The sequence below is a fragment of the Bos indicus x Bos taurus genome, chromosome 8 (genome assembly GCF_003369695.1).
Source record: "Bos indicus x Bos taurus breed Angus x Brahman F1 hybrid chromosome 8, Bos_hybrid_MaternalHap_v2.0, whole genome shotgun sequence".
NCBI lineage: Eukaryota > Metazoa > Chordata > Mammalia > Artiodactyla > Bovidae > Bos > Bos indicus x Bos taurus.
Window position 1 is genome coordinate 103,092,292 of NC_040083.1, and position 14,876 is coordinate 103,107,167.

Here is a 14,876-nt window from a genome sequence, read left to right on the forward strand (position 1 = left end):
ACTGGCTGGTTTGGCCAAGTACTTGAGCCTCACATTCCTCATCTTTAAAATACGGATGACTGTACCCTCTCCACCCATCTCAGAGAAATAGTGGATCAAATAAGAAAATGGTACCATCTTGTTTGGTAGATTGCTAAGAGAGTGTATAAGACTGGATTGTGTGGTTCTCTCTTGTTGTGCAGATTCAGGCAGCCCAAGTCTCCCTGACCGGGGTTTCATTGAGGATTGTTTGGGCTTAGAAAAGAAACTCAGCTTGAGGAAGAAGGCATCATTTGGTGAAGTCCTTACTTTCTGTTCCACACCCCTGAGAACCTACTGTTTCACTCTAAAGGCATTTTCTTCACCAGGATCTACCCACAAGATTTTAGCCAAGACCCAAGTTCTGTTTCAGATCCAAAGGCTATTTTTGGAGCAATTCCTATCTCCTGGTTCCCCTCACCTGCTCGTGACACAAGCTTCATCTAGCTTGCACCTCCTGACAAAATGTCAAAATCTCACCATTCTCATCCCTGATTACCTTGAAATCTCCCGATTCCACCAGGAGGAAATGTATCTTTTCATGCCAGGTCCTGAACTAAGTCCTTTAAACCCCTAATCTCAGCCAATCCTCACCATCCTCAATGACGTTCAACGTTTGAGGGGGCTGCCCACCCTACAACACCCCCTTCCGTCAGGGTTGGGTTTCCGAAGTCTCTGCACATTATGTGATGGCAGATGCCTTGTTCTTCAGTGATTGGCTCCTGGTGGCGTGAGAGTCAAGCTCTGCCAACCACATTCTCTATCCCCAAAATTCAGATTGGAACACAGAGACACCAGGCTACTGAGGAACTGAGGCTATTTTGACTGTGTGCCCGGAGAGGTAGAGAACACCCACCTGGAGAAAGGAAAGGCAGAGAGGCATGGGGGCAGAGAGAGAGAATGAATTGGAGCTGAGACGTCCAGAGACCGGTGGCACAGAGTCATGGAGACAGCAAGCCTGTTCCTGATGATTTTCTAGTTCCTGGCTCCAAACCTCTGGAGGCCTCATTTCATTTCTGCCTTTGGGTACCATGATTTTGCTTAATAAAATAACACTTTAAAAAAAAAGCAAGATTTTGTTCCTATTGATTATAACTAAAAGAGTGTTGATAAGACTTTAGTGTCTCCATTTTGCAGAGACAGAAACTAAGAAACTGAAGCTCTAATAATTTGGCCACCTGATGCAAAGAATTGACTCACTGGAAAAGACCCTGATGCTGGGAAAGATTGAAGGCGGGAGGAGAAGGGGACGATAGAGGATGAGATGGTTGGATGGCATCACCGACTCGATGGACATGAGTTTGAGCAAGCTCCAGGAGTTGGTGATGGACAGGGAACCGTGCAGTGCATGGGGTCACAAACAGTCTGACACGACTGAGCAACTGAACTGAACTGAAAACAGAAATTAAGCCAGGAGCCCAGCGTCACACAGCTAGTCCATGCAGAGGAGGGAAACACATGTCTCATAGCTGATTCCCATAGCTGATGTATATGGAGCGCTTTCTCTATTCTAGGCACTTTCTCTATATTCATTTTATATGGCTGTTCTGGGTCTTAGTTATGGCACGAGGGATCTTTAGTTTCAGGATATGGGCTTTAATTCCCCAACCAGGGATGGAACCTGGGCCCCCTGCATTGGGAGTGCAGAGTTTTAGCCTCTGGGCCACCAGGGAAGTCCCATGTACTAGGCACTTTTTCAGAAGCTTTATATGTATTATCTCATTTTATCCTCAAATCACCCCTCCTATCAGCATCATTTGAAGGACGGGGAAATTGAAACAAGGGGATATTGAGTTGTCTGCTCAAGATCAGGTAGCATTCAAGGGCCAGAGCCGGGGTAGGGACCCAGACGGCTGACTCCACTGTCTGAAGTGAAGTGAAGTGAAGTTGCTCAGTCATGTCCGACTCTTTGCGACTCCATGGACTGTAGCCTACCAGGCTCCTCCATCCGTGGGATTTTCCAGGCAAGAGTGCTGGAGTGGGTTACCATTTGGGCTCTTAGTAAACAAAGCTGGTTCTGGGGATAGAAGGGGTCAGAGGTCTCTAGAATTTGATAAACACTGGTATGTTGAATTCAATCACGAACCCTTAGGGGATGGGTAAGCCCTTGGAGGTCCCTACTGGGTTATGCTTCCACCTAATGCGTCTGTTGTCAGCAGCTCTGACAGATGGGCATCCCGCCCCTGTGATATTGTATTGCCTCTCCCATCATTGAGCAGGTCTTGCCTTGCTCACTAAATACTCCCTGTCCCCACTGCCCCCAAACTCCACTGCTGCTTGTGGTGAGTCTACTCTTAGTTAACCTCCTGAACAGGGATAAATCACAGCTGTGGGTGACTGTGTCGTATCCACTATGATTTTGGGATATATGCGAGTTCATTTAGAACCTGGATTTTGTCAGGAAGATACCAAGCCCAGTCTTCATCCCCTGAACCTATCTATATCCTTCATGACCCAGGAGAGAGAGACTAAAGAAGGGACAAATGACTCTCCAGGTCAGGACGCCTGTTGTGAACTTGCCTCCGTGTCCCAGGTGGTGCTAAATGCACTCTATGCTCACTCTGTCCAGATGTCCTCACAGAAGAGAAGGCCCGCTTCTTGTGGCCGTGGGTGGTAGAGATGCAGAAAAGGCTGGCAGTGATTCCAGAAAGAGAGGCTGAGAAGGACCCGAAGGATTTTCCAGGCCAGAGGTGCCTGGAAACAGGCGGGAAATCAGTCTAGGTTGGGGTCACTGACCATTTAGGGAAATCGGTGAAAGTCAGAGATTTTCTTTCCCAAAATGCACATGTAGAGATAAATTTGCTTAAGACGTAAAATTTCTTACTTTGTGGATCCGAAAACCTACTAAGGACACTACTGAAGAATCCCTTGATCTAGAGAGACTGCCATCCGATGTAGACCTAGAGGGGAAGGATGCCTCTATCCCGCCTTCCTGCAGGATGCTACTCCTCTCGGAATCTTTGCCGACCCCGTTGGAGCTGGGGTGGGTCCTTTCTCTTTCTCGTATGCCTGTGCACTTTCGCTGTTAACACTATGACAACAGCTTTTATTATTTTTTTAATATTTTTATTTATTTATTTGGCTGTGCTGGGTCTTAGCTGCTGCACGCAGTATCTTTGATCTTTGTTGCGGCATGGGGAATCTTCAGCTGAGGCATGCAAACTCAGTTGTGGCATGCGGGATCTAGTTCCCTGAGCAAGCTAGAACCCCAGGCCCCCTGCATTGGGAGTCTTGGCCACTGGACCACTAGCGAAGTCCTGACAATGGCTTTTAAAATGTGGTCCTCTGACCAGCAGCATTAGCATCACCTGAGAACTTGGTAGAAATGCAAATTCTTGCTCCCTGCCCCTGACCGGTTAAATTGGAAGTCTGGATGGGGCTCAGAGATCAGTGTTGGAATGGGCCCTTACCATGATGCTGAGGATCGCTCAGGGTTGAGAGGGCTGCTACAGCCAGTCCTCTTCTCGATGGCGTGGCTGCCCTACTAGACACAACACGCCTGGCACATATTAAGTCCTCATAGAATATTTATTGCATCATGTTTTCCTGACTCCCAGGGCAAGATTCCTCTTCCCCCTTGGTACCCGATAGCTCTCAGCCGTGGTGACTGAGATCTAATGTTATTTTGGATCCAGTTTCTTTCTACTCCATGGCGTTAAGTCAGGCGTGGCTCCGCTAGGCAGAGTAGGGGGTCTGGTCTTGAGACAGGTGCCTAGAAACTTTCACATAGGGATGGAGCCAGAGAGACACCAAACCAGAGCATTTCTCTGGGTAACGGGGCCTCAGCCATCTGATGGCTGAGGGGCAGATGGGCAGGGGGCTGCCTGGCCTGTACGTATGTCCCGGGTCCCTGAGAGCCCAACACTGCCAAACTCCACAGGCTGCCCTGCTCCCCTCAGTGCCTGCCCTACACCAGCCTTGGCAGAGGCTGCCAAACCCTGGCCAGGGACACACCTGCCAGGCTGGCAGGGAGAGAGAAATGGCCACTTTTTATTTTCAACGATTCTCCAGTTTTGGGGTGGTAGGGAAATGGTTTGAAGGTTCCTCTTAATCTCATGCGTGTATTTAGTCTGGAGAAGAATGTGCCTCAATTCTCTGCTAAATTCTCACTTTCATCCTTTAGGGAGAGACAGTGTCTTCTATACAATCTTTTAGTTTCTGAATATTTAAAAAATAACTTTGCTAGAGGGTGCACGGAAAAAACTTCTGTAACTCTTCCTGTCTCATATTAACCCAACTCCTTAAACATTCAAACAAACAAACAAAAAAACCCTATTTAATTTTTTAAGGTGGGTGTAGAGAAATGACACCTGTTTGCCCTTAATTTCCAATGGTTTTATTTTAAAAAAGTATTCTTCTGACGGCTTCCCAGGTGGCTCAGTGGTAAAGAATCCACCTGCCAAGGCAGGAGACACAGGTTCAATCCCTGACCCTGGAAGACCCTACATGCCAGGGAGCAGCCAAGTACATGTGCCATAATCATTGAACCTGTGCTCTAGAGCCTGGGAGCTGCACCTACTGAAGCCCCTGAGCCCTAGAGCCCATGCTCGGGAAATAAGAGAAGTCATTGCAGTGGGAAGCCAGTGCACCACAGCTAGAGAGTAGCCCTCAATTGCGGCAACTAGAGAATCGCTTGTGCAGCAATGAAGACCTGGCACAACCAAAATAAATAAATACATAAATAAATTTAAAAAATTAACATGGACAAGTGACACCAATAAAAAAAGTATCCTATTTTTCTACTAGGGAGGGGTAAACAAAGATTTCTTTCATCTCAGAGACTCGCAGTTTTTCAAATTTTTATTCTAAAAAACAATCAATTGTGGGAGATGCAGGATGGATCCATTAATCCCTTCTGTCTCTACATGGGGCAAGTCCTTCACACATAAATTTTAAAAAAATCTGGTATTTTTGGAGGGTGAGGAGGAAGGGGGGAATTCCCTTTAAATCTTACCAAGTTATAAGGATGCCCGTTCCTCAAATTTAAAAATAATCTGATTTTTTAGGGTGTTGAATAGAAATATCCTTGTTCACCATTTACTTCACCCAGAGTTTCACAAATTTTTCTTTTTAAAATCAATTTGGGGCATGTGGATGGGTGGGTGGGGGTGTTTAACCTTTCACCCTTCTTGTCCAACATGGGACCAGTTCTTCAAACTTTAATTTTTAAAATAAATATATTCTTTAAAAAATTGAGAGGCATAAAGAGAAACATTCTCTTTATCTTGCATTTCACATAAAAGCAGCTCAGATATTTATTTTTAAATCAATCTGACCGGGGGGGGGGGGGGGGGGCTAGAAAGAGTCCCCTTAACCCCTCTTGTCTGACATAGGGCTAGTTCTTCAAACTTTTATTCTTCAGTTACATTAGATTTTTTTGGAAGGGTGGCAGGGGCAATGATAATATCCCCATTGAGTCTTCCGATTCTTCCATAAGGCCAGCTCTTCAAACTTTATTTAAAAAAATCAATCTGATTTTTTTTTTGGGGGGGTGGGGGGAGCCAAAGAGTTCCCATTAACCCCTTGTGTTCCGCCCAGAGAAGGCTCCCCAAACTTTTTTTCCAACGTGAAAATGACCTCTCGGAGGGGCTGGGGAGCGGGGGCAGGGCAGGAAGGCTCTGAGGGGCGGGCGCGGGGGGCGCGGGGCGCGCGGGGCGCGGCGCGGGAAAGTTTGGGGGGCGGGTGCGCCTCGGCCCGGGGGCAGGCGGGCGGGCGGGAGCCGCGCGCCCGGGGGCCGGCCGGCTTTGTGTGCGGCGCGGAGGCCGGTGGCGCGGAGGCCGAGGCCGAGGCCCGGAGCTCGCGGGCCGCACGGCGAGGCCGGCCCGGGGGCGGGCAGGGCGGCGGGGGGCGGCCGCAGCCCCGAGAGGGGCGGCTCGGCGGCGGCGGCGGCGGCGGCGGCCGGTGCGGGCCGGGGGTGGGGGCGAGGGCCGGGCGCCCCCCCCGCGCGCCCCCAGCGCCCCCGCCCCCCCGGCCTGAGCGGGGCGGGCGGAGGAGGGAGCGGCGGCGGCGGCGGCGGCGGCATTGTGCGCGCACCAGCAGCCCGGCCCGGGAGGAGCAGGACGCGCCGGGGCCGCCTCCTCCCGCACGGACCCATGAACCAGCCGGGCGGCGCGGCGGCTCCGCAGGTACGACGGGGGGCCGGGGGCATGCACCGCGCGGGGGACCCCGGGGGGCCGGGGCCCGGGGCGCTGCGCCACTTCATTGCAAGATTTGCAAAATGCAAAGTGCCTGGGCACGTTTGCGGGCTTTTTTGTGGGCGCAAACGGGAGAGTCGGGGTCTGGTGAGCCCCCCCGGGCGCAACGGGGTGTGCGGAGGGTGGGGGTGACGCGGGGGTCTTTTCGGGCCCCCACCTGGCGCCCCCTCCAGCCCCGGGCTCGGACCGGAGCCCAGAAAACAAAGCGGCGAGAGAACAGAGCAGCCATTTCAGTTTGGACAATTCACATTTTGCAAAAATGCAACCCCTTCCAGATCTCCCCCCTCCCCTCTAAATTTACAATTTCCCCCTGACCCTCTGTGCGCTCGGGGTCCCCGATGACCCCTCGGGAGGTCTTTCCCCCCTGGCTTCCTATCTTTGCAACAATCTTTTTTTTTTTTAGGCCATATTTCCTTTTCTCAATTTTTTTTCTAATTTTTCTTCAAACGGTAGTTTTTTCCCATTAAAACGACGCCACCTAGAGGATACTATTTTGTAAATAAAAAAGAAATTAAAATTGAAAAGAAATATTTTTTATTTCTTATTTTTTCAAAAGTTTCCTCTCTAAGGCAGCGGAGAGGACAGAGATTCTTTTTTTTTCTTTTTGAGGGTGACAATTTTCACTTTGATCTTTCCAGGAGCACAGAGACAATTTTTATTTCTGAAGCCAAATCCAGATAATATGTAAATGAAAATTAAGCTAGAATTTGAATGAATTCAGGTTTTGAAGGGGAGAAGGCAAAAAGCCTTCTAAAACCAAAGTCGATTTGGCTGCCCAACTCATTTTAGTTTGAGAAAAAACTATTTGGAATGAGGAAAGGAGGGAAATTGTTGAGTTTAGGAAAAACTGGGAGAATTGGCTTTATTGAAGCAATTAGAAATTGTACTTCATTGTAATTTGGAACTTGTTTAGCTCAGTGGGCAAAAAAGACTAATTTTGCCATTTGGCAATATTTAAAGTTTTTCTATTTCCAAGAAGGAAGGATTTAAAAGAGAAATAGAGCCTAAAATGTTGGCTTTGGACACACCCAAAAATTGTAGGTCTTATTTTTTTAATTTTTCATTTACATTTTACTGTGTTTAAATCCCAAGGTTCTAAAGAAAAGCAGAAACTGGAAAAGTTAGAGTGAAATCCATTTTTTCCCTGCATTTGTTGGGTTGTGTGTTGTTATTTTTTTTTTGTTTTTTGCTTTGATGGAATAATTAAGACTGTTTTCTGATTTTGTTTGCTGAAAGGTCTAGGCATTTCTTTTTTTGTTGTTGTTTTATACAGAAAATGTCAGCAACCTTTTCTGAGCAGTATTCAGTGGGAAAAAAATGTAAATTCATTACATTATACAAATTGAGTAGTCCACAGATTTGTAGGAGAGACCGCCATTAAAATAAGATATGCATAATTAACATTATTATGAAAAAACTAACAGTGGATTCACAGAAGCTCATTTTTTATGACATGCAAGTGAATCAGTTGGTAAAGACAAGGGTTGAAGAATCCTTGGTAAGAAGAAAATTTTCCTTTCTGTGTGCTTGTTCAATCTTTCAATTTGAAAATTTTATTATTAAAAAATATATATCCAGTTTGGTTTCAGGCCTCTTTGATTGTGCTGTGGGGTTGATAGTTTACTAACATTTGGTATTTTTCACAAATTTGATTACTTTCAAAGGGGGAAAAATCCATTAAGCTTGATCATTTAGTTGGGGGGGTCTAATTTTTTTTTTTCAAAAGCACAAATTTTACTGACTTAGGAAGGAAAGATAAAAAAGGAAAGGACAGAGAAGAGATGAAAATGCTGATTTTTATCCATCTTCTGTAGTGGAATACTTACTTTGCTGAAAAAAATGGGGTAAAACACCAATTCAACTTGATTCTAGCATCAAATTTTAAATTTTTTTTTAAGGGAAAAAAATCAAAATATAAACAAAAGCCAAAACCCAAAGAGACTTGTCTTTGGATCATGAAAGCATATGTGCACATATTATTTGATGGTTTTTGGCCTTCAAAAAAGTCAAGGTGAAGCCAAAAAAAATTTTTTTTTTCTTTTGGGAAGACAAATATTGGCCAAATTGAAATTTAACAAAGGAAGATAAGGTACCTACCCAAAGTTGAAGGGTTATTTGTGATAAATTACTATCTGAACTTGCTGGGGATTTTGCATCAAAACAGAAAGTTCCAATTTTTCTCTCCAAAAGGAGGGGGAAATGTTAGCATTTGAGGAGTGGTTTCTTGGATGGGACCTGGTGGTGGGTTACACAGGGCCAGGACAGAAAATCCTATTCCCTTTCACCAGCCACCAGCTGGTCTTGGAAGAAATGATGGCCCTGGTCCATGAATTCCCAACGCCGTTTTGGGGAAATACACATTTCTAAGGGGATACAAATTCTGTGAAATATATTTGACAGTGCAGAGGTTTGACATTTCCCATCACCGCCATTGCATTTGGGAGATTTTTACTTTTTTAGTAACAAAATCCTTCAGGGCTGACTGGCCACATTCTGACATATTTGGAATGAGCTTTTTTTTTTTTTTTTTTAAAGTAGCGTAATTAATTTTTTTTCTATTGAATTATTTAGGCCGATGCCGAGGACAGCCAAAGAATTTATAATTTCCAAGGGCTCAGGAGGTCTCACGAGACAGGAGAGCCAGTTTAGCAGGTGATGGGAGGAGAACCGTGTCCTGCATTGGGGAGGGGTGGGTGGGCACCCCTACCGGGCATCTGAGAAAGACTCAGGGTTGTTGATAACAGGTTATTTCTGGTGCAAGGAATAAAAATATTGCAGCATGTTCCTTTGTGTGCCCTGGATCTCCTGACACACAACTCAAATTCCTTCATTCCATTCTCTTGAAATTTTGTTGTGTTGTTTAACAGTTTAAAGGGAACCCCTGACTAGAAATGGAAAATCATCTCTGTTCTGTAGGCTTGTTTTTTCTTTTTTTTTTTTTAAATTGGTTATTCTGATCATGTTTGTTTTAAAGGAAATAGAGGTGCATGATGGTACTGTTGGGGGCGGGGTCAGTTTTCTTTTGTTTCTATTGGCGTCTCTCAGGATTGAGACAGTGACCTGGGCCTTGCCTTTCTCACCTCCTATGGTGGATGGAAGTGTGACCAGAAATGGATATATATCAGCTGATTTTTATTAGGCCATGTCTTTTCACCAAACTCTTTTGTGGTCTTGGGCGAAAAATCTGGCAAATTGGACTTGAGTGGTAATTTGATGATGGACTGAGTTATTTTGGTGAAAGATCATTTATGCTCAGTTTCACAGAGGAGACTCTTATTAATGCTTTGCTTTTCTGCCTAAGGAGTTTTTTTTTTTTTTTTTTTTTTAATTTTCTAATAACGTTTGAAATTTCAAGGGCTTGCTTTATTGCTTGACTTCAGACCAAGCTAAGAAAAAGGGTTTGCTTATATTTTCAGCCCTGCACAGAGGTGAACTTGAACAAGGGCTCTTGCTGTTGCAGAAGGAAAACAACAAAGATGGCTGGTCAGTATGAGTGTGACCTCTCCCTGGTCCTAGGAAATAAACAACCAATGGTTTGTTTTGTTTGAGAAACAGTTTAAAAACTCCTGCATTGTCAGATACCATTCTCCCCCTCTACCTTTGACTCAGCTGTTGGCATACTGCTTCCTCTGACCTCAGAAGGCTCATGTTGTCTCCTTGGAAGGGTGATAAGAACTTCCTTGCGTGTTTCATTGGATGTATAAGCAGACTTTTCATGATCACGGTGAAATTTTGAAATTTTTCCGTGTTCTTGTAATGTTGCATGTCAGTTGCGTCTCCTCCCTGGTGATGGAAGGTGAAGAGGCTTTGTGGGTACACAGGAGGCTTAGTTTGCCCACGGTCTTGCTGTATGATCTTGGACAAACCACTTTTTTCCTTCTGAGCCCTCAGTCTTTGTGTTTGTCGTATGAGAGCTTTGGAACAGAGCAGTGATCCTAATAAGTCGTTTTCTTCTCTGATTCTGACTCCATGCGATGGGCTGTAGCTGCCTGGATCTCTGTGTTGAGAAGGATTCTGAGGTCACATCCGGACTCCGACATTGTGGAGGATGGGGTGCAGTGGTCACGTAGCAGTGCCCATCACAGGATAGGGAGTGTGCCTGTACTCGCCATACCCAGGCTAGGTTGTGAGTCACGACTCATTAGTGGGTTGTAAGATCAGTTCAGTGGATCACAGTCAGCACACACACAAAAAGAACAGAGTAGGATACAGGGGAACACACACTAGCAGAGGCATAGCTATGTATCCCAGGGAAGTGTTGTCTTAACGAAACTCTAGTTTTATTTACATATGCTGATGGGTGTGCACGATTAAGTCCTACTGTGAGGTATGGTTAAAAGAATTTGACAGTTGCTGGTCCAGATGATCGACGATGATGTGCTCCAGGAATCCTGCATATTGCTGCTTATACTTCATTTTCTTATTACCCCAGTAGACTTTCACGTGAACCCTTTGGGATCAGTGTCCTGGGTCACATTTTTTTTTTTTATTCTCTGGTTGAGCTTACCTGAAGGGCCAGCTGTGAAGAAGTCTCAACCACGTAGCTGGCAGTCAGGCACGTACCCCAGCTTGTTGGCCTTGGATGAGACGGGAAGGGCAGGTGCTGTTAGCTTGTCCTTCCAGAGTGAAGTGGCATCTTGGCCAGGTCCTCTGGCTGGGAAGGAGACTGTATAAGTAGTGTGGGATCCCAGTCTTGGTCACTGGGAGAGCAGCCCCAGTTACTTTTATTCCTCACTTACTTCACATTGCCAGAGGACTTTTTTTGGAGTTAAGAAAGTTCATGTCTGTGCTATATTTAAATACCTATCAGACTCTGAGTGAATGTCTGTGTTTTTGTGTGTATGCGCTTCCTAAAAAACTCCAGAATTGCTGTCTTGGTCTTCTCATCTTTTAAATGTGTCAGGCCAGTGCTGTCCAATCGAAATAAAATTCAAGTCACAAATGTGAGCCACATATGTCATTTAAAATTTTCTAGTCACGCTTTAGAAAAACCAAGAAGAAACAGATGAAATTAATTTTAATACTATGGATTATGTAACAGTATATCCACAGTGCTATCATTTCAGTATTCATTAATATAAAAATTATTAATGTGCAGGTTTACATTCTTTCTTTGGAGATGGATACTGAGTCTTTTCTGACTAGCCACATTTCACGTGCTAGTAGCCATGTGTGGCTAGTGGCTTCTGTATTGGACAGCATAGAACCAGACCAGTGTTCCATTTTGTTGTTACTGGGTGGCCTCAGAAGGTTAGAACACATCTTTGAAAGCCCTTGGTTTTGTTTGTGGGACTTCCTTTCTGAACTCTACGCACTGAGGCGTTTCATCCGTATAGCCTCTTCTGGCCAAAGTGGTCCATGCCTCCCTTGTATTTGCCCTAAAGCAGTCTTCTGCCAACGTTAGGCCGGAATGCTTTAGACGGAAGGACAGATGATGGCTAGAAACTCCAAGATATTGTGTCTCAGTATGTGTGCCGTTGAAGTTGAGAAGTGGAGGAGTCTGTCCTAGGAGGTTGGTTTAAAAAGTATTTCTTGAGAAAAGGATGAAGATGGAAGAAGACAGCAGGTGCGTAGGACCAGGATTGGGGGTCTGAGGGGTGGGAGGAGATCTGGATGCAAAGATGATCAGTCAGTGCAATTCATTTCTGAACTGAACATGGAACCACCAGGAAATTCCCCCCAGGGGAGGCCTTAAACACGAAGCATAGAAAATTTCTAACAGCCACCCAATTGGTGAAATGGAAAGGTGGATGTGAGGTCAGCCAGACCAGAGTTTGAAACCCAACCTCATTGCGTGGTTAGCCTTGTGTTACTTTGGAAAAGTCTCCTTTGGTTTTGGAACCACAACTTCTGCATCTGGAAGAAGGGGTGAAATAATCTTGACCTTGAAAGGTTGTTTTATGATTAAATGAAGCAATTCACGTGTTCTATCCAGCCACTCCTTAGAAGGTGGTCAGTACATGTTAGTAATCTCTTGATCCAGTGGTCTCCATTTGTGGAGGTTGAATGCCAGTGACGGCAATTTCGGTTGTTCTGCAAACTTGCTGACTTATCTTTAATAGGTAGAATTAAGTAACAACAGAAAATGTGCATTTTTTGTGTGTTGTGTTAAAACAGACTAGGATGAGACATCTCCTGGGCCCTACATGTCTTTCCTGTCCAAAGCGTTGTCAGTGCTTTCATTCCAAGGATGCTCTGGCGCCTCCAGATATTCCTGGGTTTGTTTCAAAGCCTGTGGCACACTGTTTAAAGGGATAAATCTTAATTCGTGGTGAACCGTCTACCTTTTTTTTTTGAGGATTTATTTTATTTTCTGGCTGTGCTGAGTCTTCGTTGCTGCACTCGGGTTTTCTCTAGTTGTGGTGAGTGGGGCTACTCTCTAATTGTGGTGCGTGGGCTTCTCCTTGAAGTGGCTTCTCTTGCTGTGGGGCACGGGCTCCAGGTACGTGGACTCAGTAACTCTGGCTTAGTTGCTCCTTTGCATGTGGGATCCTCCTGGACCAGAGATCGAACTGGTGTCCCTTGCATTGCAAGGCAGGTTCTTAACCACTGGATCACCAGGGAAGCCCTAAACTGTCTACCTTTGAGAGTCTGTTCACACCAGGCCTTCTGTCTCTCATGACCTTTCCCTCATTTTCCTCTGTCCCATGAGAAACCAGACCCCCTTGAGACCCACCTGCATGTTCTCTTCTCTGGAGTCCCCTGGACCTTTGTAGCCTGCAGGACTTTCCAGGTAGTCTGGACTCACAGATGGGAGTTGGTTGTTCGCATTTCTGACTCACCAGCCAGCTTGCGAGTTCCTTGAGGGCAGAGATCATGGGTTATTCAGTTTAGGGTCTGGCACAGAGCAGCAGCTCAATAAATGTTTGATGACTTAATCTTATTTTTTGGAAAGAGCTCAGATCATCTGGATTTGGGGCTAATGAAGAGTAGGTGACCAATTTGGGTTTGGCCATTTGGTCAACACCTGTATTTTGTTAGGAAGCCATAAATAGATTTCTTAGGACTGGCTCCAAAGCCCATGGCTCCCTGGGAATAATAATAAATAAATAATAATAATAAATCAGAGAGGGCTCCCTGGATGAGACTAATGCTCCTTTGACTTCGCATGTTGTGGAGATTTTTCAAAAGTTCCCCACCCCTTTTCTCTCCTGTTGTATGAACCATTTCCTTAAAATAGATGGAGAGATCCAGATTTGCATGTATTGAGAATGGGGCCCAGCATGTCCAAGGAGGTGGAAGAGGGGGAGTGCCTTGGGGTGGAGGGGACTTGATAATTCCCTGTCCTTACTCCCGGAGCTGGTCTTGGCCGTAGGCCCTGGAATTGGATGTCAGAGGATTATTTGTAGATACACGGGCCCCTTAAATGTGAAGTAGCTTAATGTGTGATTTGATGTTCAACCAGACCCCACCTTTGGTCAGATTCCCGTTTGCACCTGCTAAAGATTCAGGGAAAATTTATGGAGGATAACTGAGAATATTCTGTTTATTTGCTTAATTGTTTTTCCCTATAAGTTTTAGAAAGTGCTGTCATTGTTAACACTGTATAGCCCAGCTCAGTAAGTGAGCACAGACTCCCATATTTCCTCCATGGTCAAGTTCCCACATTTTCTTATTTCTGAAATTGGGATGTGTTTTACAGTAGATGTGTGTGTTCTGTTGCAGCACTGTTTCTCCCTTATTTTTTTTTTTTTTGGTCTCAGAAAGCTATTATAAAATCGATGGTGTATCTGACAGTCTAAGGCACCTTGGAATTGAGGATATAGAGTGTCCTGTTCCTGGTGGGTGAACTGTGACAATTAGGGACTTCCAATTCTGCCCTTTTATTTTAACCTCACTTATCTCTGGGCTTGGCGTCTCCACCTATAAGTGAGGCTGGAACTTTGCCTTTGGAAGAAGCATCTGGAACTCTGAATTAGCCTCACTTTCCTTCTGTGTCTTGCTCTGGTCCCTTTTCTGAAAGGCTGAAGCAGCCCGTGGGAGGAAGGTGAAGCCTTGGAAACAGGTGGTCCCTTCTGTATGGCCATGTGGACGAACTGTCCTGCCAGTGGCAGAACAACACCAGCTGGACATTTCCAAGGGTAGAACAAACAGATGGAAGTTGGGGGGCAAGGCTCCGCTCCCCTCCCTGCTCTGCTCCTTAATCATATTGTGAGCTTTGTCCAGGTTTTCTGCATCTGTAAAGTGGTGATGATAACAGTGATGATGATGAAGGCAGTAACAAGTGTGGCACAGGGTTCTGCTGAAAAGTTGCGAGGGGTGTGAGAAAAAAGTTACTTTTCACTTGCAGTGTGTTATTTGTGCATCTAATCCAGGGATGGTAAATAAGTAATATACATGCCACCACTCCCTATTTTTAAGCCTGTGGCAGACATTGCTAATCAGTCATGGCAGTCTTTTCCATGGAGCCTGGCCAGTGGCCTTAGAGTCCTTCTTAGTATGAAGCTACCATATGAAACCAGTTTGTCATTTCTGATTTAGGCACACACGCACGCATGCACACACGCCTGGGGGGAGAGGTGGAGTTACTTGCCCAGAACCTGAGTGGATAGGCGGAGCCACTTCAAGCCTCAGATTTCTTAACACGCACACACACACACACAGACACACGTAGACATGCACACGGACACGCACCCACCTGGGAAGAGAGGTGGAATTACTTGC

At 45.6% G+C, this 14,876-nt stretch overlaps 1 protein-coding gene across 12 annotated transcripts in view; it reads left to right on the plus strand.

Annotated features, from left to right (window-relative positions):
- Positions 1 to 6,002: 6,002 nt before the first annotated feature.
- Positions 6,003 to 14,876, plus strand: part of ZNF618 (zinc finger protein 618) — a 205,327-nt gene continuing 196,453 nt past the window's right edge. For 10 of the 12 annotated variants that reach the window (XM_027550583.1, XM_027550584.1, XM_027550587.1 and 7 more), the window contains exon 1: positions 6,023 to 6,143. In XM_027550583.1, the coding sequence (XP_027406384.1) occupies positions 6,111 to 6,143 (33 nt within the window). In that variant the 5' untranslated portion in view covers positions 6,023 to 6,110. Of the gene's footprint in view, positions 6,144 to 14,876 lie in introns of all 12 variants that reach the window. The other 2 variants (XM_027550588.1, XM_027550586.1) reach the window with 2 other exon arrangements.